This window comes from Triplophysa dalaica, chromosome 10, assembly GCF_015846415.1.
Source record: "Triplophysa dalaica isolate WHDGS20190420 chromosome 10, ASM1584641v1, whole genome shotgun sequence".
NCBI classification, from domain to species: Eukaryota; Metazoa; Chordata; class Actinopteri; order Cypriniformes; family Nemacheilidae; genus Triplophysa; species Triplophysa dalaica.
Window position 1 is genome coordinate 386,973 of NC_079551.1, and position 21,902 is coordinate 408,874.

The 21,902-nt window shown below is 40.1% G+C and overlaps 3 protein-coding genes across 7 annotated transcripts in view; 1 reads left to right on the forward strand and 2 right to left on the reverse strand.

Annotated features, from left to right (window-relative positions):
* Window positions 1-14,527, reverse strand: cacna1sa (calcium channel, voltage-dependent, L type, alpha 1S subunit, a). The gene is made up of 42 exons (XM_056759392.1): window positions 14,340-14,527; window positions 13,412-13,517; window positions 11,136-11,275; window positions 10,903-11,042; window positions 10,667-10,819; window positions 10,319-10,524; window positions 10,147-10,250; window positions 9,360-9,505; window positions 9,198-9,273; window positions 8,954-9,114; window positions 8,659-8,884; window positions 8,372-8,579; window positions 8,180-8,300; window positions 7,993-8,107; window positions 7,647-7,746; window positions 7,495-7,564; window positions 7,259-7,391; window positions 7,044-7,173; window positions 6,914-6,973; window positions 6,723-6,829; window positions 6,222-6,309; window positions 6,036-6,143; window positions 5,905-5,957; window positions 5,681-5,827; window positions 5,392-5,593; window positions 5,143-5,301; window positions 4,956-5,066; window positions 4,512-4,595; window positions 4,309-4,356; window positions 4,194-4,220; window positions 3,977-4,102; window positions 3,666-3,731; window positions 3,500-3,591; window positions 3,241-3,400; window positions 3,048-3,175; window positions 1,944-2,040; window positions 1,663-1,867; window positions 1,455-1,588; window positions 1,253-1,378; window positions 974-1,179; window positions 799-880; window positions 1-727 (listed from the first exon to the last, which is right to left on the reverse strand). Exons 1-42 carry the CDS (start codon window positions 14,525-14,527, stop codon window positions 518-520), a joined length of 5,349 nt encoding a protein of 1,782 aa, XP_056615370.1. The 3' UTR covers window positions 1-517.
* The window catches only part of def6b (DEF6 guanine nucleotide exchange factor b), a 17,725-nt gene continuing 6,747 nt past the window's right edge, over window positions 10,925-21,902 (forward strand). The window contains exons 1-5 of one of the 5 annotated variants that reach the window (XM_056759393.1): window positions 10,925-11,066; window positions 11,172-11,332; window positions 13,447-13,542; window positions 18,288-18,404; window positions 20,595-20,789. In XM_056759393.1, the coding sequence (XP_056615371.1) occupies window positions 20,691-20,789 (99 nt within the window). In that variant the 5' untranslated portion in view covers window positions 10,925-11,066; window positions 11,172-11,332; window positions 13,447-13,542; window positions 18,288-18,404; window positions 20,595-20,690. Of the gene's footprint in view, window positions 11,067-11,171; window positions 11,333-13,446; window positions 13,543-14,534; window positions 14,670-18,287; window positions 18,405-18,719; window positions 18,740-20,594; window positions 20,790-21,902 lie in introns of those variants that run through there. The other 4 variants (XM_056759396.1, XM_056759395.1, XM_056759397.1 and 1 more) reach the window with 4 other exon arrangements.
* LOC130430339 (achaete-scute homolog 5) lies at window positions 15,321-16,495 on the reverse strand. Its single transcript, XM_056759404.1, has one exon. The coding sequence runs from the start codon at window positions 15,858-15,860 to the stop codon at window positions 15,339-15,341; it is 522 nt and encodes a 173-aa protein (XP_056615382.1). The 5' UTR covers window positions 15,861-16,495; the 3' UTR covers window positions 15,321-15,338.

Here is a 21,902-nt window from a genome sequence, read left to right on the forward strand (position 1 = left end):
CATAAGGAAATGCATTAAATACATGATATTATTGGAATTGTTAGAGGACTGTTAAAAATAACGTCCATTCATCGCATCATTTTTGGGGGTCAAACTTTACTTTTATCAATTTTGTGCATGTTTCCATTAATAAGTAAGTTATAAACCACAGATAAATCCTGAATTAAAGCGTTTTAAGAAGAGCAAAAGCGCATTAAAATACTGTAATGCACGTCAAGCTGTGGTTTATCATGGTCATTTGCCAAGTTAAAGCTGTAATTGATGTTTAAATTGTAATTTTTGACCAGACAGGTCATTTTTGTCAGTTAATTGCAGATGTAATCAAACTTGAGTTGAATTACAAGTGCATTAAACGCGTTTGATGCACACCTTTCAGCCAATCAGAATCAAGTATTTTAACAGACCATGGTATGAAAAAAAATGATTATCAACGATAACTTTACACACTTTGGCAGTACTGGCTTCACAAAACTCCAAATCACCGAATGGCGTCTCTCTGGTTCAACCAAAGTCCTCATTACACTTGGCAGCGTGTCACGTCTAGTGGAGATGTTGTTGTGTTTCTCTCTCTGAACACAGGCTGTCCTTTACGTTCATTAAGAATGGATGCGGAGTTTCTCTCGAACACGTCGAGGTCCATGCGCAGGGCTTCGGCCATCTCTGCTTTTGTTGTGGTCACAAACTGGCTGTCGCTGGCCAGACTCTTCAAACCTCCAGCAGACAGAGTCTGAAACACAGAAAACAATTTGAATCCCTTGACAGACAATGGAAACGATGTGTCTCTAACAGACGTGTTACCTCTAGAATGAGGAAGTCAGCTGCACTGACAGGACCAAACTGGGTCGATGCACTGATGCATGATGGGAAGTGACGTTCACAGCTGCTGGACCAAGAGAAAGCTTCGTCATCTTCATCAAATCATTTTTTGTTGTTGGAATTTTGTTACGTCCATCTATTGCACCATCGCACTCACCTCCGTCTGCTCCTATTATCGTTTGTGTTGTTGTTGTTAAAGTTAGTGTGTGTCAGGTATGAGGGTGAGCCGGGCGAGGCTTCGGTCTGCTCTGCTCTGCTGTCTGCGATCTGTAGGGGGCGCTGGCTGGTCACCTGGGTGGGCATGGGTGTTCCTCTCTCCATAGAGAATGGATTCACATGGTTACCAAACAGGCCACCCGCTCTCTGAACGCACAATGTGAGACATAAGAGAGGATAAAGCTGGTTGTACGTTAAACTCAAATCTTTCTCCACCCACCCTGTAGATGCCCTCCTCCGTGGCTTCATCCATGGCTCTGTCCATGTCCTCGTCATTGAGAAGATCTCCAGAGATCGCCCGCTGCAGTTCAGTAGCGGCTTCTTCCTCAATGCTCCTGAGACCCGCCTGAAAACAATCAAATAAATCATAACAGTCGGATCGCGCCTTTCGACGCAGTAAGAGACGAAGAGAGACGTGTCACCTGTATCTCCGTTGTGTTTTTGTTCTTCTTATTCGGCCGGTATCCGTAATATTCCTCCTGTCGCTTCATGAACTTCCTGAAATGGTCCTGGATCAGGAAAGTGGCGTAAAACTTTCCCACCGTGACCTCATCATCTACAACGAAGAGACATTGATGATCTAACGGCCATGTTATTACCAAAGATGACTTTATTGGCACGATCTCTGACCTCCGATCGGTGGAATGACCTGATCCAGCAGCTTCATACTGGTGCGCTTCCATATCTTCTTAATAATCGCTCGCAGCTCCTCATTGGCCTGCTCAAAGTTACCTTCGGTTTTAATTTTCAGCGCCGTGCGCACCAGAGAGAATAGAGTGGCGTTAAACGTAACTGTTCCGTCGCTGTTGAGCGGCATGTTCATGGAAATGAGTCTCTGGAAACAAACATGACAACAATTAGCAATGTGAATAAATGGATTTGTTTTTTTGTGCGATTATAATTTGTCTCACCTTGCAAGCGACACGATGAGGGCAGAACTTTCCGAACCCAAGAGGCGGCTGGATTCTCCTCAGCAACGTCACAACATCTAGATGTTTAATGCGCCCCCTTCAGAACAAACATCATGTTACGTTTTTCAGCATATATTTCTTTTGTTATCGCTCATAGTTAGTAGGGATGCAGCGATTCACTCAGCTCACCATGCGGTTCACGATTCTGATCTCACGATATGGTTTATTTTCGCAGAATGAGTTGGGACGAATTAGAGATGAACGACTTGCATTATTTCTCAAATTCTGCATATTTCTAAGTCAAATAAAAATAAATGTTATGTCAAATAACAGAACTAAACTGCAATTTTAAAACAAATTAAAATATCAATTAAAAAAAGAATCTTTAACATAAACAAGCTAAGACTTTTTTCTGTGCTTTTCTTGGATTTTTTACATTTAAGAAATATAAGTATGTCCACGTTTAAGTTTGCCGTAAACACAGCGCCCCCCCTGCTTTTTAAAACATGTATTGCGATTTAGTTCACATCCCAAACGACTTGAATCATCACATATTATAAACACGGTGAATTGTTCCATCCCTAATAGTTACTATTAGTGATAGCGTAAGAATCACAAAACGCTATGATCACGATACTTAAGCACCAAGAGGATTTGATTGTGATTTATAACATTTTACGACATGCTTAGTCCTGCGATTTTATATTTTGATTTATTATCTTTTTTCCAAGTCCGAAATCGTTGTTATATTGATTTATTGCTAATTCAAGGTCTTAAGGTCTGAAAAATTCGGTAAAAAAGGTTTTAATTTAAATTGTTAACTGCTATTATGTTAAGGAAACAATGTTATTTGTTTGAAGTTTTTCTAAACCAAATCTTATTGCACTTTTGTTTATATACTTTTAAAATAAAGAACAATACACTACTTTTGAATTTATTATTGAATTTAACCCTTTACGATGCGATTAATCACAGAAAAATCATGCGATACATACGATTAGAAATTTTTATTGTTTTAATACAAACAGGTTTACGACTTTTATAATATGAAGGTATGAACCTCTCTTTTACAATAGAAAATAAATCATAGGCTTGATATCTTACGTGGCCTCTGGGTCGTATTCAGCCCAGATCTTCTTAAACTCGTCCAAATGATGCGGCCCCAGAATCGACCAATCACGGGTCAGATAATCAAAGTTGTCCATGATCACAGCCACAAACAGGTTGATGATCTGCAAAAGAGCTAAATAAATTACTTGCTTAAGCGAAAGAAAGAAATGAATTTGGATATACCTACCAGGAACGCACACAGCATGTAAAAACTCATGAAGTACAAAACGGCAAATCCAGAGCCGCAGGTGTACTCCTCTCCAGGCAGGTAATCAGACTTGGGGTCGCATCGCTGACCGTACAGACAGCCCAACATAACTTCCTGCCACTCTTCACCTGTGGCACTCCTGGACACACAAGTATCTCTTCAGAAACATACTCGGAAACACACAGACGCTGCGGTTGCATTGTGTTTTGGCAGCAGAGCATTCACACCTGTGGCTGACCTGAACAACAGCAGCACGGCCTGAGGAAATGTCTGGAAGTTGCTGTTGCGATTGATCATGGATCCGTCTATTAGCGCGATTTTTCCAAACACCTGATGGAAAACACGTACGACATCAGATTTATATATGCTCGCGGATACACACATAATAAGTAAACGCGATTTACCTGCATGCCAATGACGGCGTAGATGAAGAACAACATGACGATGAGGAGCGCCACGTACGGCAAAGCCTGTAAAACAATAATTTCAGTTGATGTCGTCAGCAAAAACCAATGATGTCACAACACTGCTCAACACTGTGTACTGTTCAATCTGTACGGATCCGAAAAACACAGAAAATCTAACCTAGTCCGAAATTTACCCAGTCCAACGTTAGTTCGTATTTATTTTTTAAAGTGCAGAAATTACGTATGCAAGTTTCGGACTCAACGTGCAATGGCCTTTAAAATCATAATGACGCAGTGGACCGTCAGACCTGAAATGATTTGATGAAGGTCCACAGCAGATTTCGAATCCCCTCGAAGCGATTCAGCAGCTTCACCAGACGCATGACGCGGAAGAGTCGGAACAACGTGATGGACACGCTCATGTTCTCAGAGTCCTGAAGAGCACACAGATGAACGAGTGAAACCTTCACACAACACCATCACAGACTCTCTAATGCAGACAAACATGATGAATCTAAAACTTACGGCTATGACCTGCATGGGGTTCACTTCCTGAAAAGAGAGAAAACAGATCTGTTGTGTTATTGTTGTTGGATGGTGACGGCATATAACGTTCACAGAGATGTTTGTGGATATTTACAGAACATCCAGTGAGACAGTACAATCCACCCTGAGCCGCGAGAGCCGCCTGAAAAAAAGAGAAAGGATCAATGTGAGACACCGCCAAGAACAGCGAGGGATTTATATTTTATAATGATGTGAAATGAAGCATCTGACACGAGGAATGTGGATTCATTGCTGGTTTTATAACCCACACAAACAATCATCTCACAGGAAACGTACATCAATTTCACTTAGTATGACGTCAACGATGCTGCCGACCACGATTACGAAATCAAAGACGTTCCAGGGGTCGCCGAAATAACCCTGTCAGAGAGAGAGAAAAAATAGTTTGTGTCTCATTTCGCATACTATACGTCCTAAATCGTATTAGAAAATAGAATGAGTATGAATTTTATGTTCTTGACAGTTAAAGTCCGCGTAAAATTTAAAATTACGATTCTTATTTTTACGTGAAATATTGCAGCGTTTATTGTAATGACTATTCCATTTTAAATGACGTAAGTTAGATGGCTTGGGCGGAGCATCCGCTAACTCCTCCCCTTCAATAACAAAAACAGTAATGGCATAGTTTAAGAAGGCGAATTGAGACACAGCATCAGTTTCTTCAGCTATTAGTACTTAAGAAAGTGTTTTAGGAGGTGATCTGAATCAACTTTTGCTCACCTTTGCTTTGAAGGCACCAACTTTGAGGATCATCTCCACTGTGAACAGGACAGTGAAGATGACGTTCAGCATGTCGGATAAATGAGTGATGTGATCCGATTGATTACAGTGCTGAGGGAAGGAAAAAAAAAAGGGTGAAACACATTCAGCACGCATCGATTTAACATTTTTCATCATTGTTTCTCACCTGCATCCCCAGACACATGGTGTTGAGCATGATGAGGAGAAACATCAGGTACTCAAAGTAACAAGACGTCACGATGTACCACACCTGGTACTGATACGGGTTCTTCGGGATGTAGCATCTCAAAGGTCGAGCCTTCAGGGCGTACTGGACGCACTGGCGCTACGAAAAAACACATACATGCAAACATATGCATACATGTATGTGTTATGATATGGAGTCTTTATACATCGTGTGTCTGGTTTGTGGTACCTGGTTTTTATCCAGCTCACAGTTTTTAAACTCCTGCTCTCCCTGCTCCTGAAACGTGACGATAACAAAACCCACAAAGATGTTCATCATGAAGAAGGCGATGAGGATGAGGTAGACGATGAAGAAGATGGAAATCTCAATGCGGTTGTTGTAAACGGGGCCGACGTCCTCAAGGTTCGAGTCGATGGCTTTATACAACAACCTGTACAGACATTTTAATATGAAATCATTCATCTGTGATGACGTGAGGGTATTTTCATATTTTGGTGAACTGTCTTTCTAGACGTGCTTTGGCCAGCCTTCGAATGTTGAGACGGTGAAGAGCGCCAGCATGCCGTTCAGAATGTTATCAAAGTTCAAGTCGCTGTTGATCCACTCGCGCGTGCTGAGCACCATGTCGTGAAGAGCGTTCTCCTGATGTTTTATGAACGTTCCTCTGAAAGCATCAAAGACAACATGGTTGACATTTCATTTAAACTCTTAGAAGTAAGATGAGCGAAAGTCCAACCGTACTTGCATTCTGCCTCTGTCATTTTCAGCGGATCTGTGCAAGCGAAAAATTTCCCCTAAAACATCACAAGAAACCATCAATTTCTCCACATATAAACCTAGTTTCTAATATAGAATTATAATGAGATTTGAACCTTGAAAAGCTGAACTCCAATGCAGGCGAACATGAAATCCAGGAGCATTGTGACTAAGACGATGTTGCCGATGGTCTTGATGGCCACAAACACACATGCTACAACATGCTAACAGACGACAAAGACAGACTGAGAAACACAGTACTCAATGTATATCTGAAAAATAAAACGTTTAAGATGACTCACCTTAAGACCTTTAGCTCTGTTTATGGCTCTTAAAGGTCTCAGTACTCTCAGGACCCTGAGGATCTTAACTACTGAGATGGCACTCGACCTGTAGAGACACATGAGAACTTACACTTAACAAAACCACGTTTGACGTGCATCTTCTAACAAAGCAAAAATCATCCCTGTTGAAAGTTCAAGATGGTCCTGAGCTGGTTTAAGATGCTCCTTAACAACCTCAGGACCAGCTTAAACCAGTACATGACGCTCTTAGGACCAGCTCATGCCAGCACATGACCCGCTTAAACCAGCACATGACCAGCTATCATAGTTCAAAACCTGCCTAAACAAGCATATGCTTGTTTTTTTAGAGATGGATCTCCATTCAACGCTACAATGCTAAAGCTAAATGATAAATGATTTAAGACTTTTGTTGATGTATAAAGTCAATTCCATGGCAAATGGTTTGATATTTTGTTATCTATTGTAATCTTGGAAAATTAATTTGGATTCAAATCTCACTCCATTCCCATGGACAGCAGGGAAACGCCAACAACGATCAGGTCTAAGATGTTGAAGGAGTTTCTGCAGAAGGAGCCCTCGTGTAAGAAGGCGCCGTATGTGGTCATCTACGGCGGGCAGAAGAACAGATCAAATCTCAGAAAGTACACCTCAAAACACAAGAAAAGCCCGGATCAGAACTCTGTGCTCACCTTCAGCACGATCTCTGCCGTGAACACAGAAGTGAAGACAATATCAGCGTAGGCCAGAACCTGCGGCACCCGAGAGGTTAAAGGTGACGTCAGGTGCGCATGGACAGATATGTGCCTGTAGATCTCTTACCTGGTTCCTGAAGGACATGGGGTCGATGGGGTCCTCAGCAGCCAATGAGATGCTGCTGAGCAGAATGAAGAGGAGGATGATGTTGGTGAAGGTCGTGGCGTTGATGATGCGATGACAGAGCTTGCGGACCCTGAGTGGAGAGTTGGAAACAAACACAGATAATGAACCAGAAACCCCAACTTATTTATTTTATGTGACAGAATGGCAGGTTTTACTTATTCTGCGGGCCGAAGATAAAGAAGGAACTGGCCTCGGGCATGGGCACGACCGTCTCCTTCAGCTGCAGGTCTGCCATTGGACGAGGCCGAGGGCTGGTGGGAATCTCTGGCTCCTCCTCTTCATCGTCGCCTAGGCAACGAGTGAGTGTCAGGCAGATGGACGGGAAAGGTTTGCACGTTTTCAAAAGTTGACTTTCTTGTGTGAACACATTTGAGAATGCCGTCCACCTCACCTGGAAAATCAGCCGGTGGAAACGGATCTTTAATCTCGTTCACGTTGGATTCGAATTCGTCCACTCTGAGCTGCAAAAATCATGTGAAATTAACAAAATCAGAAGATTCTTTTTTCTTCAATCTGTTTTTTTTCTGGCTTCGAACGTCTTACTTTAGCTGTAGTGGGAATTCCTTCTATCTTGGCTCTCTGCTCAGCCAGTTTCTTTGCCAGCAGAGCTTTCTCCTCCTCACCCTTGTCAGAAAGATTTTCCCTGCCATGAACAAGAGAAACACCAGAAACGTTCACTTAAAGGAGCAGTTTCCCAGCGGTGATTCATTTAAATCAGGACTAGGCTTTAGATAAATTAAAAATATTCTTTACAAAAAAACCTCACTGTGGTGCATCTTAAGACAAAACAATCGCACTACTATCTTTTACGATATGTCAGTGTAAGTCGATCAAGAAGTCGGGAAACCACCTGGAGCTTAAACTGCTTTTCTATGTTCCTTGACCTCACCTTAGAAGTTTTTTACGTCTCTTCTCTTCTGCCTTCTCTTTCTGTGCGGAGGTCAAGCTCTCGGCCTCCGCCAGATTATCCACCGCAACCGCCAAGAACACGTTCAATAGGATATCTGCGGGTCTCACTCAAGAAAAACACAGAATTCATGCTGAAGAAACATTGATGACTCTGCATGAGCGGATACAGTTTCCACAGATGAACAGGATGATGAAGTAAATGCTGACTAGTATTCCAGGCACGGCCGGACCTCCATGAGCCATGATTCCGTCATACATGACAGAGTTCCAGTCCTCACCTGTCAGGATCTAAAAACACGGATTCATTAGTAGGAATCTGATCTATATTCACAAATTCACTAATCACAAATATCAATCACCTGGAAAACTGTAATGAGCGCTTGAGGGAAATCGTCGAAGTTGCTGCGTCGCACTTCGTCGTCGGGAAAATTGAACTTTCCGCCGAACACCTGCATGCCGAGAAGAGCGAAGATGACGATGAAGAGGAAGAGGAGAAGGAGGAGAGAGGCGATAGAACGCACTGAGTTTAAGAGCGATGCCACCAGATTACTGAGGGTCGTCCAGTGCCTGAAACACAAATACACTCAGTAGGATGATCCTTCAAAGCTCACAAGACTCTTTTTGGGTTTGGTCGTGAACGAAACACCTGGTGACTTTGATGAGACGGAGCAGTCGAATGCAGCGCAGTATGGAGATCCCCATGATGGACATGATGTCCATGCGTACCAGAATGAGCTCCAGGACTCCCACGGACACCACAAAGCAGTCGAAACGGTTAAACAGAGAAATGAAGTAAGATGGAAGTCCCATGGCGTACATCTTCAGAAACATCTCCACCGCGAACAGAGACAGCAGCACTTTATTCGTGTTGTCTGTGGAAGCAAAACAATCTGTTATGGTGTAATGTTGGACATGCAAGAACAACGTTGACGCAACAGAACCTTGGAAGTTAGTGAGGGATTGTGACTGCTGATGGTGTTCGGTGGCGATGGCCAACGTGTTGAAGAACACCAGAAATATCACCAGCCAATAGAAGAGCCTGGACTTCACCCAAACGCGACACTTTCTCCTGAAAAAACGGTTCCAGCGGCGAGCATGTCGACTGAAACCCACAAACACACAAAGCAATGAAAGCAAAACGCAATCCCGTTGGAAATATTCTCATTGGTTTTCAGCAGTACTCACACGTAATACATGAGTTTGTTCAGTACATCCAACTCATAAAGGCTTTCTGTTTCCGCTCCGTCCAGTGGAAGGAGACCTGTCAATCACACAGAGGTCAGTCTCGGACCATTCAAGCACCATATCAAGTGTTGACCTGTGATAACTGTGAAGGGTGTTGAGCACCTTGGCCCTCCTGGTCGTTGTCCATGACCTCTGCCTGCGTGATCCACTCCATATATCCCTTCAGATCCTCATCCAACTGTTGTGTCTCCCGTAACTTCTGATACTCTCCGCTCCGAGAACTCTTCTCTCGCTCTTTAGTGAACTCGCTGGATAGAAAACACAGAGGGGTTTTGTGTTGGAAAGTTCTGGTGCGGCCAGCACTTAACCGGTCAAATGTTTGGAAACGGCTGCTCATTCAAGTTTTCACAATAACAAATCATCAAAATATTAAAATAATGCAAAAGTGTGTGGAACTGTTATTTATCGTCAACAGCGTATTAGCAAAAAAAATATATATACAGTAATTTAACAATCCTCATGAGAATACAAATATAACATAAAATAGCAAATATAACTTTCATTTAATTTTTTTTATACAAATATACAATATTCCCCCTTTTTCAGTCGAAGGTTCTTTAAAGAATTATCTCTTTCTTACTTTTTATAATCTAAAGAAACGAATATCCACAAAAAGAACCTTTTGTGAAACAGAAAGATGTTGAGGTTCTTTTTGAAACCAAAAGGTTCTTCATCAAATGTAAAATGCCACAGATCTGATTATTTACAATAATCACGGTTTTCTAAAATAATTGCGATAAAATGATTATATAATAATTGTGACCTCCCTACATTTTAGAAACAAATTCAGTGCTCGCAATTTTAACTGGTAACGTTTTCTCAGAAGCAGTCAAATTCATTTTATATAGGCAATTTTGTATCAAAAACATGTGTAGATGTTTGGACTGACCCACAGAGAACCCCCAGAACCAGATTGAGGATGAAGAACGAGCCCAACAGAATCAATGTGACGAAATACAGCCAGGGCCACTCCATTCCGATTGCATCGTTCACCTGAGGAAACGAAACCTGCCATCAGACTTGATTAAACATCTGCGAGGGTCAAGATGAGATTTACTGACCCAATACAGAACATCCGTCCAGCCCTGTGTGGTGATGCACTGATACACGGTGAGCATAGAGAAACCCAGATTATCAAAGTGTGTGATGCCGTTATTGGGCCCGGGCCACCCCCCAAGACACTCGGTTCCGTTCAGAGTACAGCGCCGTCCGTTACCGGCCTGAGCACATGGAGACGCCTTCTCGTTCTCTACCGTCGCTATGATATCTACGGCGAACAAATATACTATTAAATTAAATTTGAAACTTCGAAATTGTTTCAAAAAAATTTCTGAGGATCATTTGTTTGTGGATGACACCATGGGTAACTTCATAGTCTTAACAAACAGGAAAGCATTTCCCTGTCTCACCTGTGCCAGCGTGATAACACGTTTTGTGCATTTTGCATTTAAACAGCTCCAGGCCGATGATGGCGTAGATGGTGACCATGAAGAACACCAGCAGGGAGATGTGAAACAGTGGCAACATGGACTTGAGAATGGAGCTCATCACCACCTGTAGGCCTGGAGGAGTCATTACACCCGAATGAGCAAACGCACAAGAGAGAAATGAGACAGGTGAGCAGACACAAGGGATGGCGACTCACTGGGGACCCCGGAGACGAGCCGCAGGGGCCGAAGGACTCGAAACGCTCTGAGAGCCTTCATATCGAACCCTCCCTTCTGTTCCACCGGAGCCTCCACACCGCTGATGTTATTGATGAAGTCCACCACGATAGTGAACAACCTGAGAGAGATCACAACAACGCAAGTATGTTAACACGCGTCACGCTAAGCATTTATAATGTCTCGTAAGGGTGTTTGTGTGTGTTTGTTTTACCCCATCGTCACAATGACAAAGTCCAATATATTCCAGCAGTTCCGTAAATATGCATCGGCGTGAAAGAGAAGTCCGTACGCCACGATCTTCAGGAAACATTCCGTAGTGAATATGATGAGGAAAATGTACTCCAGACTCTCCTGCGGACACACAACATTGAGACGAATGAAGCTGTCGGCACCAAGACACTCGCGCAGGTATTTGCCGTCTGCGGTGCCTTTCTAGTTTTGTTTTGACTTTGACAATCTGTCTCAGCAAGTCTCTGTACGTTTTGGCAAATATCCACGCTGACACGTTCAGAGTTTGGTGGCGAAGAGATGTTACGGACTGTTAGTCTCCTCCGGTTTCAGAGGAGGCATTCGGAAAATGATTCTTAAACAGTCACTGAGAACTTTATAGTCAACATGACACCTAGTGTAGACAGACGCCCGAGTGTATGTATTTAAAACGACGGACAGATATAGAGTTCTTTATTCCTTAATCATGATTTCGTTTTTGAGGATTCTCACAAAATAGTCAAATACACAACTAACAAACTGAAATATTAGATTACAAACCACCACATCTATTAAATCATACCACAGTGATAAAAGTGTCCTGGTCCTCATTTTGAAGCCGCCTCACATTCAGACGGCTTGCGTTTGAATCACCTGTTTCATTCAGTCACTTGTGTCAAGGTCATAGCACACAGACACACTTACAGGGGTTTAATGGAAGAAATACCAGCATCAATCATTCGGCTGAGAGGCTTTAAAATGTCAGAGCTCTTTAAACAGGGTCTTTAATGGGAACAGAAGATCTTGGGTTCCACATTTGACATTGAGAAGTCTGTTTTTTTTGTCTATATGCTGAGGCTAAGGGTATGAAGTCTTAAGACTGAGGTTCATAGAAGGGAGGGATTATGGATTCAAATATGTTTGATGATAAAAACAACAGATTAAAGTGATAGTTCATCCAAAAATAAAAATTCTATCATGATTTACACGCACTCTTGTCATTTCAAACCTGTATGTCTTTCTTCTACAGAACATAAAAGATACTTTGAAGAAAGTTGGAAACCGAACACCACTGGACCCCATTTACTTCTATTGTTTGGCCACAAAACTAATGCAAGTGAATGAGGTCCAGTTAACAACATTTTTCTAAATATCTTCTTTTGTGTTCTGCAGAAGAAATCAAGCCATAAAGGTTTGAAATAAGAAGAGGGTAAGTAAATTATGACAGAATTTTATTTTGCTTTGTATTAAGGCAGTTAATTTAGGTTCATGTTTGTATAAGGGTAGAAACTATAGATTGAGGTTCATATGAGCAGATAAACTAAAATTTGAGATTCGTAGAAGGAAAGAGATCATAGATTGTGATTCACATTAGGGAAGAGATCACACATTCATATGAGGGCAGATACTATATATTGTGATTGATATAAGGGGAGAGACAATAGATTGTGATTCATATAAGAGCAGAGACTATAGATTATATAGGCAGATAATATATATTGTGATTCACATAAGGGGAGAGACTATAGATTGTGATTTATATAAGGGAGAGACTAAGATTGTGATTCATGAAAGGGCTGAGATTATATATTGTGATTAATATACTGTAAGGGCAGAGACTATATATTGTATAGGCAAAGACAAAATACTGTGATTCATATAAGAGCAGAGACTATAGATTATATAGGCAGAGAATATATATTGTTATTCACAGAAGGGGAGAGACTATAGATTGCGATTCATAAAAGGGCTGAGACTATATATTGTGATTCATATACTGTAAGGGCAGAGACTATAGATTGTATTGGCAGAGACTATATATTGTGATTCATATAAGGGCAGAGACTATATATTGTGATTCATAAAAGGGCTGAGACTATATATTGTGATTCATATACTGTAAGGGCAGAGACTATAGATTGTATTGGCAGAGACTATATATTGTGATTCATATAAGGGCAGAGACTATAGACTATATAGGCAGAGACTATATATTGTGATTCATATACCGTAAGGGCAGAGACTATAGATTGGATAGGCAGATACTATATATTGTGATTCATATAAGGGCAGAGACTATAGATTATATAGATAAGACTATATAGTTTGATTCACATAAGGGTGAGATTATAGATTGTGATTGATTTAAAGGGAGAGACTATAGATTGTGTGAAGGCAAGATTGAGATTCATATGAAGCTAGACACTATAGATTGGGCTAGATACTCGAGATCGAGATTCATAGAAAGTTAATAGGTATTGTTGGACATGAGACACTCACCAGGTTACTGTTGGTGTTGTTTGTATCTTCTTCAGGCATCGGCAGGAAAACAGCCAGAGCTACACAGTTGGCAAAGATGGTGAGGAGGATGATGATTTCAAACGGTCTGACACAAATTTAGGAAAAATCTGGTATGAGTAGAGCACTGACATCACATAACTTATAATACATTATTAGATTCTCTGTTAAGGTGAAGTGTGAAGTCAGAGAAAGTGTTTCTGTATTGTGTGTCCACGTTCTCACTGTGCTGACATTCACTGAGCTTAACATGTCTGTATTTAGCGAGCAGCCTAAGAGAACAGCTGTTCTCTTGGAATATCAGAGCGCAGGGCTTTAACACCGACACACACAAACGACACATAATTGAGCTCTTACTGGACTTTATTCTGACATTTAGATGATAGAATTACTGACAGCTGTTTTCTTGATAGTCAACTTTAATTAATATGTTCACTGTCCACAGATAAATCACGACTTTAACATTCATTTATTAACCATTCATTATTTCATTTAGAAACAAGAGCAAAAGGAGAGCTTTTTTGACTCCGTTTAAGTTCAGTTTATTATCACAATAATGTTGAAAAATTATTTCTGATGCTGCAGTCTATAACTTTTGAAAGGCATATTACTTTGCATGCTCATCTTTACAAGAGTTAAAAACCTGTCATTTCCCACGAAATGCAAACCAAAATCTCCAATTATAAATCATTCTTATAAGCCTTCTGTTATAAAACATGTTACGATAAGGACAGTTTTAAACACGGATTGTTTATTTGCAGATTTTTGTTTATTTTTAACAAAACAAGTTACACATTGCATTTTAAATGACTTATGATTCTGTCGATTCTTTGCCAACCCATTTACTGTTTTAACTGTTTAAAATCACATTTTTTATTTAAAAACACATTTCACAAGTGTTAAAGGATACTTCCACTCAACAATGCTTATACAGGCCTTGCGGAAAGGGTTCTTCAGCGTGAGGAAGAGGAGGGATCGAGCAGGTCGCGGGTTACCGCCGGTGGCCTGGAGCTTCTTCAGTTTCTCTCTCTGTTTTCTCTTGAGAGTCTCCTCATCCATGATGAAGGAGGTCATGGTTGCATCACCGCCTCCCTCCATGATCAGATCAGATCAGAACCGGAGTTCTTGAGATCAAATATACAGAGATGTAAAGTTCAGTATTTCTGCCGTCCTTCCCGTGGGGGTCTCAGGACTGGAAAATTAACGTTTTGCCACCATCTGGATCCCTGTCTATAAGTCAGTGAGTACACTTCTCTCACTCTCCCAGTCACTGTCCGTTAGCACTCCAGCTGACCCAAAATATAAATATAGACAATGCATGTCACGCAGTTGAACTGTGTGTGTTAGAGGACAACAGAGTAGCACACAGTCATAGTTACATAGACATAAAGGGACAAAGACACACGACACAACACGGCATAACTTGGAACGTTCCCATTGGCTTGCTGTATTTGGAGAATGTGACATCATCGGGCTGGCAAACCAATGGCTGCCAAAAGAGATCAAAGATAAATCACTCTGCGATCTTTGGATTCACCTCACAGCTTCTCTCATTGACCGGGCCATTGACCTTATTGAGTCTCTGATCAAATTGACAGTCTCATGACACCTGTCGACAATGTCCAGGTTATAGCAAATTATATTTCGCATAACAGAAATTAAGCAAGGCAAAAACATTAGGAAAGTTATTGAAATCAACTTCGCACATATGAAAAACACACGTCCTATCATGCTTCTGTTGGTTTGGAGTGGAAATGACCTTGACTTGTTTTCCTCGTCAACCTATAAAAGACCATTTACAACACGAAAAAAAGTTGGACTTCAAGTATAATTTAGCTTTATTTGAACTGAGTAAAGTTACACATGCACAGTGGACGTGAGCACAGAGAGTTCAGAGGCAGAAACGTCTCTAACTCCCAGACGACTCCTCTGAGGAAGTGTCCGAGAAAGACAGAGGCGACGGCGCTGCCACGTTCAACTCCCCTCTCTCTGGTTTCTCCACCAGACACTGCAGGTACTTGATATAGCGTATGGCCGCCCGCAGAGTTTCCACTTTGCTCAGCCGCTTGTCCGCGCTTGCGTTGGGCAGGTGGTCTCGGAGTTTGGCGTACCCCTGGTTGACGCACTTCACGCGCTGACGCTCCCTCTCGTTGCGCTTCTGAATGAAGGCGGGCTCGAACGGACATTCGTACACACCCAGACCGGCGTGGAACGGCGGCAGGTACGACAGCAGCGTCGCCCCGCTGCAGTACGAGCCGTCGTAAACCCCCTGCTCCATACGGGCCGGGTACAAGAACAGAGGAAGAGAGCGACCCAGCGGATCAGAGTGAAGGTGATGGTGCTTGTCGTTCCCTCCGTAACCACCAGGGGGCGAAATGCCACGATGTATGCCGCTCCTGCTGAGATGGCAATGAGCGTCTGGTGCATCCATATCGAAACGAGATATCAAAAGCCAAGAGTTGTAGACCAAACAGGGAAGTTTATCTAAGGCCGCATGTGATCAAAGGGATTAAACTGTGTTTCCTGAGGCGAGGAAACACCATAGTCCTCCTCATTTAAACCCCCAGAGTTTGGAGAACCTCTTCCGCTTCTCTTTGATAGCCTGTGAAGGATTCGAGAGAGAGACAGACCCGGTTTAGTGTTGGAGACTTCAAACACACTTCAGATTAACATAATAACCATTTAGACTGAGGTTCAAACGCAGCGGATAAACTCGTGGACGGTCCTTACAATTAACACGGATCGGCCGTGAATTCACCAAACAGACAAAAAACCTAACGAGTGTGAATTATGATCTCAGATTCTGACACTACGATTAAGAAAACACAGCTAGTTTACTACTCAACTAAGTCAACTGACTTTCTTCTTCAGAACAGGAAAGAAGAAAATTAAACTCTGTGTTGATCTAATTTCAATTCAGGATGTTATTTAGGAATTTCATATCATTTAAGAACATATCCCCTCTTGTCTTTGAGTATAAAGCTTGAGGCGAACGCTAAATGATGTCTAATGTCTCTTTTGTTCTTTCTCTGTGGAATTCCCCTCATCTGTCAAGTGCTTTAAACAAATTGGGTTTTCAAGGATCAAATCTGGGGCCGGATTCACAAAACATTCTTAAGAAAATTCTTTCTAACTGCCATGGTTTGTATTAAATTCTAATTTAATAAAAAGTTAGTAATGTTACGTATTCCCGTAAAAAAACTCTCAAAAATGTTCTCAATCGAGAATCCAAATTCAGTGGTAAATATTATCTTAAAATTACAACAGCTTCATTGTTGTCTTAAATCTTAAAAAGTAAGATGTTTAATACATATATTTGTATGTTTCGCATGTGACGTGTATTGTTTTGAGCCAGAATCATCATTTTGACGTTGACTTGCCATTAAGGAATATTAATTTTGATATAATAATGATAAGGCATAGATCCCTCACTTTAGCTTTCATCATTAAACACGGAGTGCTTTTTACATTATTCTGGGACAAAGTGGTTGAAACGGAGAGGGTCACAAGTATTTTGTCTTATCAACAGTTTCGTGAATCACAACAGCAAAAGTGTGCAATTATCTTATATGAAAGAAAATATATATATCACTATCACATTAAACTTCACATCCCTCTAAATTTCCGTCATCTCCAAGATAGCACAGGTATGTCAGTGAGAGGTCTCCTAAAGATCTGAAAAACATCCGCTAAACATCTTATGCTGCAAAAAATGACATTTTTACACTAAAAACAGTTGTTGAACTTTAATTAAATTAAGGAAAACTTTTCCACAAAATGTATTTACATTTCACCAACAAAATCGAATTTGTTTTAAACGATTCTTTTTAATCTTGTTGTCTGAACTTTATTTTCGTAGTGTTGATTAAATGAATATGTGTCATATACATAAAGATTTGATATAAAACCAAAATAATAAACCCAACTTTATCGATTAGATTATTTCATGAAAGCACTCAAGAACATTTTATTTCATTTTTTATCATTAATTATAATTTATCTTTAATAAGAAGTTATTGAGTTAATTTAACTAAACTAAAAAGCAAATAACAGAATTTAACCGCCCACGACCTAACCAAAGACAACGATTTTCTGAATAATGGTAATAACAAAACTTAAAAATATAACAAACTCTTCAAAACCGTTAAGATAAATTAACACTTAACACTAACAAGTGTTTATTTTTTACTGAAAAAATAACACTTAAGAAAATAACTCAAAATGCAGTTATACGCACAGGATGCTGAGAAATATAAGTCCTCTGGCCAAATGTAACTATTTTATGTTAACACTACACCACTCCTTTATATTGTCCCAACACGAATGGATTCAGTTATATGACTAAACATCAAAAAATCATGTTGTCACCAAAAATTGTGTTGATTTAAGTTAAGTTCATTGAACAAGCAGCAAAAACTTTTTTTTTGAGTGTACTGAGTTTCTTCGTCTTGTTTTGTAGTACAAATATCTAAAATTTCTTAAATCAAAACAAGATATTTGGTCTCGTCTTATGAAAAATAAAATAAAAATAAAATAAGTTTGTGGTAAAAAATAAACTTGAATTAGGTACTTGAGAAAAAGGTCAAACTAAATGAAAGGCAATTTTTGGTCAATTTTATTTAAATCGATTTAAGAAGTGTTTGATATTTTGACTAAAAACAAGACAAAAATGCTTAGTAAGAATGTCAATTTTTGCAGCGTAGTAATAGCAGTTTTACATCCATTCGAAATCTTCCAGATGTCTCTATGACATCTGACATCCCAGAGACATGTCACAGATGAAGAAACAATGTTTTGCAGATGTATGTAGGGCTCATTCCTTTAAGTTTATTGTTCAAAAGAACATTTCTCTTACCAGAGCCAAACAAATAAACTGCTTTACATGAAACATCCGGAGGGTTCTTACCTTAGAGAGATGAAGATGAGCGGAAGAAGATCTCTCAGCGTACTGACACACACCTGAGTGATGTTACAGGTAAGCTCTTACACCTTTACCTGTAGACAGGCCGTAGCTCCGCCCCTCTGACCAGTGTGTGTGTGTGTGTGTGTGTGTGTGTTTATACTCATACAAGAAGATTTCAAAGGCAGGATGAGTCTCAGGAAGAGATGGATTTTTGTTTGGTGTCAGAGTCTGAAATTACAGCAGGGTGCAGACAGCTGCAAACCATTGTTTAGTGATCTCAGATCTGTCAGTCCAACCCCAAAACACACAGCATAGAGACACTGAACTTTACACGAGGAAACCATGTTAAAGAAATGCATTACTTCTGGATATACAGACGGGAATCATTCAGAGTGTTGATGTCAGAGGTAAGATAAGCTGCAGGGTAACAGACCGCTGTCATCATCGTCTGGATGTCCCGTTCAAAACACCCTGTGTGATGGGAAACCCGTTATATTCAATGACAAGCCCTTAATAAAGCACACAGACACATGAAGTGTTGGAGAATAGTTTGAAGGAGCATCACGTTTAAACATCTCTCAGCAGTGGCGGATGTGAACACACACACACACACATCGCCCTGAGCCGTAACCTCTCAACATCTCACACACACTCGCTTTCCTCCGTCTGTCAGAAATGATCGGACGTGATTGTATCATAACATCATGTCGGAGGTGAATTTCCACAGCTGAGATTGTGTCCAGGTGTGCTCTCGTGAAAACCTGATGACAGTAACACTTTAACCTGTGTGTGTGTGAGTGTGTGAAGTGTTTATAGTAGAATAGTATGTGAAAGTATGCACATGTAAATGTAAATATTTAACTTTGTTACATTCCATAATTAACCATGAACTGCATTCATTTGTATTGTTTTAGAATAAATATAGTTCATTTGTCTTTTTTTACAACTGTCTTAATATTTGAAAGTTTATTCAATTTAGAAAACAACTTTAAAAATGATTACTTTCACTGTTATGCGGGAAATGGAGAGCCAAATGGATGGTGAATTGCATTGTTGGATACAGTATTTCACGCAGAATGATTCGATGACCTGCATTTATACAAAACAATAAGAACTGGGCTCAAAATATGACGATTATTATAATTCTAAAAATCTTTTATAATGTAAAACGTACCGAAACGCACTTTCTCGAGTTGAGTGCATACGAACTTCACTAAAGAGTCGAATCGTGGGAGTCGATTCGGTCCTTGACATCTTCGAACTGAGCGGCGTGTCGATGAAAAATCTTAGCGGAAGCAATCAACTCTGTCTCTTAAGACATTTTATAATACACAACACAGGTGAAAGAGAGTACGAACTTTATACATATTAAACAGGGCCTTGACTGTATGGATGATGTTACATTACGCTTCACAGGATAGGTGAGAATGAATTAACCTACACAACTACTGCACGAACAGAACAAACGATGTCATGTCGTCATGCGTTTATGCTTTGTAAATACCTGGATTATCTCCGCATTCCCTGTCACACCTGTGATCTCTGTACCTGTACAGTCCGTTTACTGCAGCGGCCGGCCATCAATCCCACAATCCATAGCGAGACCGCTTCACGCGACCTCCGTACGAGAAACGAACTGAGGACGATCTCTCAATTTCGATTAAAACACGCCAGAGGAAGATAAAGATCTGTTATTCGATTCAACTGAATTAAAATGATCCCTCACCCCCAGAATTTCAGTCGCGAAATGTCTACAAGCGGATTTTTGAGTTATAGATTTGACTCGAGATATCGTCTCGCGCTGTTAACACGCGAGAACAGAACAGAGTTTTTTGTTTAATATAATTTTATCATGTTTTTATTGTGTTTGTTAGATGATTTTTTTTACTTATTATTTCTTAAATCCAAACAAACCAACGGCAGTTTAATTGATAGAAATTGGAATGCACAATAAAAAATCTAATTTTGTCAACATACATACAAACACACCAACTCCATATAATACAAAAAACAAACATTAGAGTCCCTTCAAGTATTTTATTCCAATATTCTATGTGTTTTGTTTATTTATATCATGCTTTATTATTTACATGCTCAATTTACGATTGTCAAATGTACGGCATATTTACACAATAACGTTGTGTTTGGGATACACAGAAGGATGTTTATTCTTAATATTCTATTTTAATACAGCATAATGTGTCTAGTTTACTGCTGTATTCAGGGATGTGGAAGATGTGAAAGTGTGTTTGTTGCCGACAGGTGGCGCTAAAGATGAGAAAACACAGCAGGATGTGGGGAGACTTGCAGAAGATTTGCATCTAGACTAGAGAGGAGAAATAAAGGAGTAGATGTGTGATGATGGCGCTGAGAGCCGCTCTGCTGAAGAGTATCTGGTACGCTTTCACTTCTCTGGACACAGAGGACAGTGGGAAAGTGTCCAAATCACAACTGAAGGTGAGACAGACAGACAGACAGACGGGCTGAGAGAGAGACAGACTGATGTTGAGATGTTTGTTTTCATACAGTTGACTGTATGTGTGAGTCGTGTGTGTGATCTGAATCATTTCTGCTCACTCAAGATCTTTCTCTCTTTTAGTACTGTGAATTTAACGTTAACCTGTTGAATGTTGATATGGTGCATGTTGTGCTGTGTGTTTTGTACATTATGTGTATATTTATTTAAGGGATTTGATTTGAATGTTTTTTTTATGAAAGTCTCTGAAGAGTGCTCAGAAGGAAATGCGTGTTTGTTCATCGTTAATCTCCCTCACACTTTGTGGCTTTTGAGAGATCAGCTTCAAACACAAGCAGCAGTGTGTGTGCGTGTGTGTGTGTGTGTGTGTTTACAGGTTTGACTGTACTTGTGTGGGCCACATGAAAACCCGAGAATGAGAATTCTTTTAGCGTTTAGTCACGCTCGTGCTCACATTTTTCAAAATATCATCTGTGGAAGGATCATATAGCCATACGGGTTTAACTAACACAATAAAAGGAATAATAACGACAATTTTTATTTTAATGTTTTGAACCATTTGGCAACTAAAAAGGTTCAACGTGTCGGAAACTGATGTGTGGGCCAGTGTTGGGTACGTTGCTCTGAAAAAGTGATCGATTACTAGTTTCATATTCAATAGTGTAATTAGATTACTTTACAAATTACTTTCTACGAAAAAGTATTGAAATATTCGTTACTAATTACTTACTTCATCCTATATCAACCTTGATTAGTTGTGTGATTTAAGGATAGACACAAAACGACTCTTATTTTCAAAATAAATCATATAAAGCGACATAAATTATTCTTATTAACCGACTAAAGTATCACAAATATTAAAACATAACAGTCAATTCGACTGTTGTAAAAATCACACAATATTTAGTTCAGTTACATCAGAAGTAACTGCAATATACTCTTACTATACTCTTCAAAGGGGAAGTAATTACACGAAAGTAACTAGTTACTTAGTAACAAGTAACACGGAACACTGCCTGTGACGAAGTTTTACCTGCAATAATAATGTACAGATGATATAAAAAAAATATTAGTCGATGTTCTCTAATGTAATA

Coding starts and splice junctions, on each gene's coding strand:
- LOC130430339 (XM_056759404.1), bottom strand. CDS start 15,860: ATGGATGCACCAGACGCTCATTGCCATCTCAGCAGGAGCGGCATACAT.
- cacna1sa (XM_056759392.1), bottom strand. CDS start 14,527: ATGGAGGGAGGCGGTGATGCAACCATGACCTCCTTCATCATGGATGAG. Junction 10,820..10,902: donor GCTCGTCTCCGGGGTCCCCA/GTGAGTCGCCAT, acceptor TGACTCCTCCAG/GCCTACAGGTGGTGATGAGC. Junction 1,180..1,252: donor CGGAGGAGGGCATCTACAGG/GTGGGTGGAGAA, acceptor TTGTGCGTTCAG/AGAGCGGGTGGCCTGTTTGG.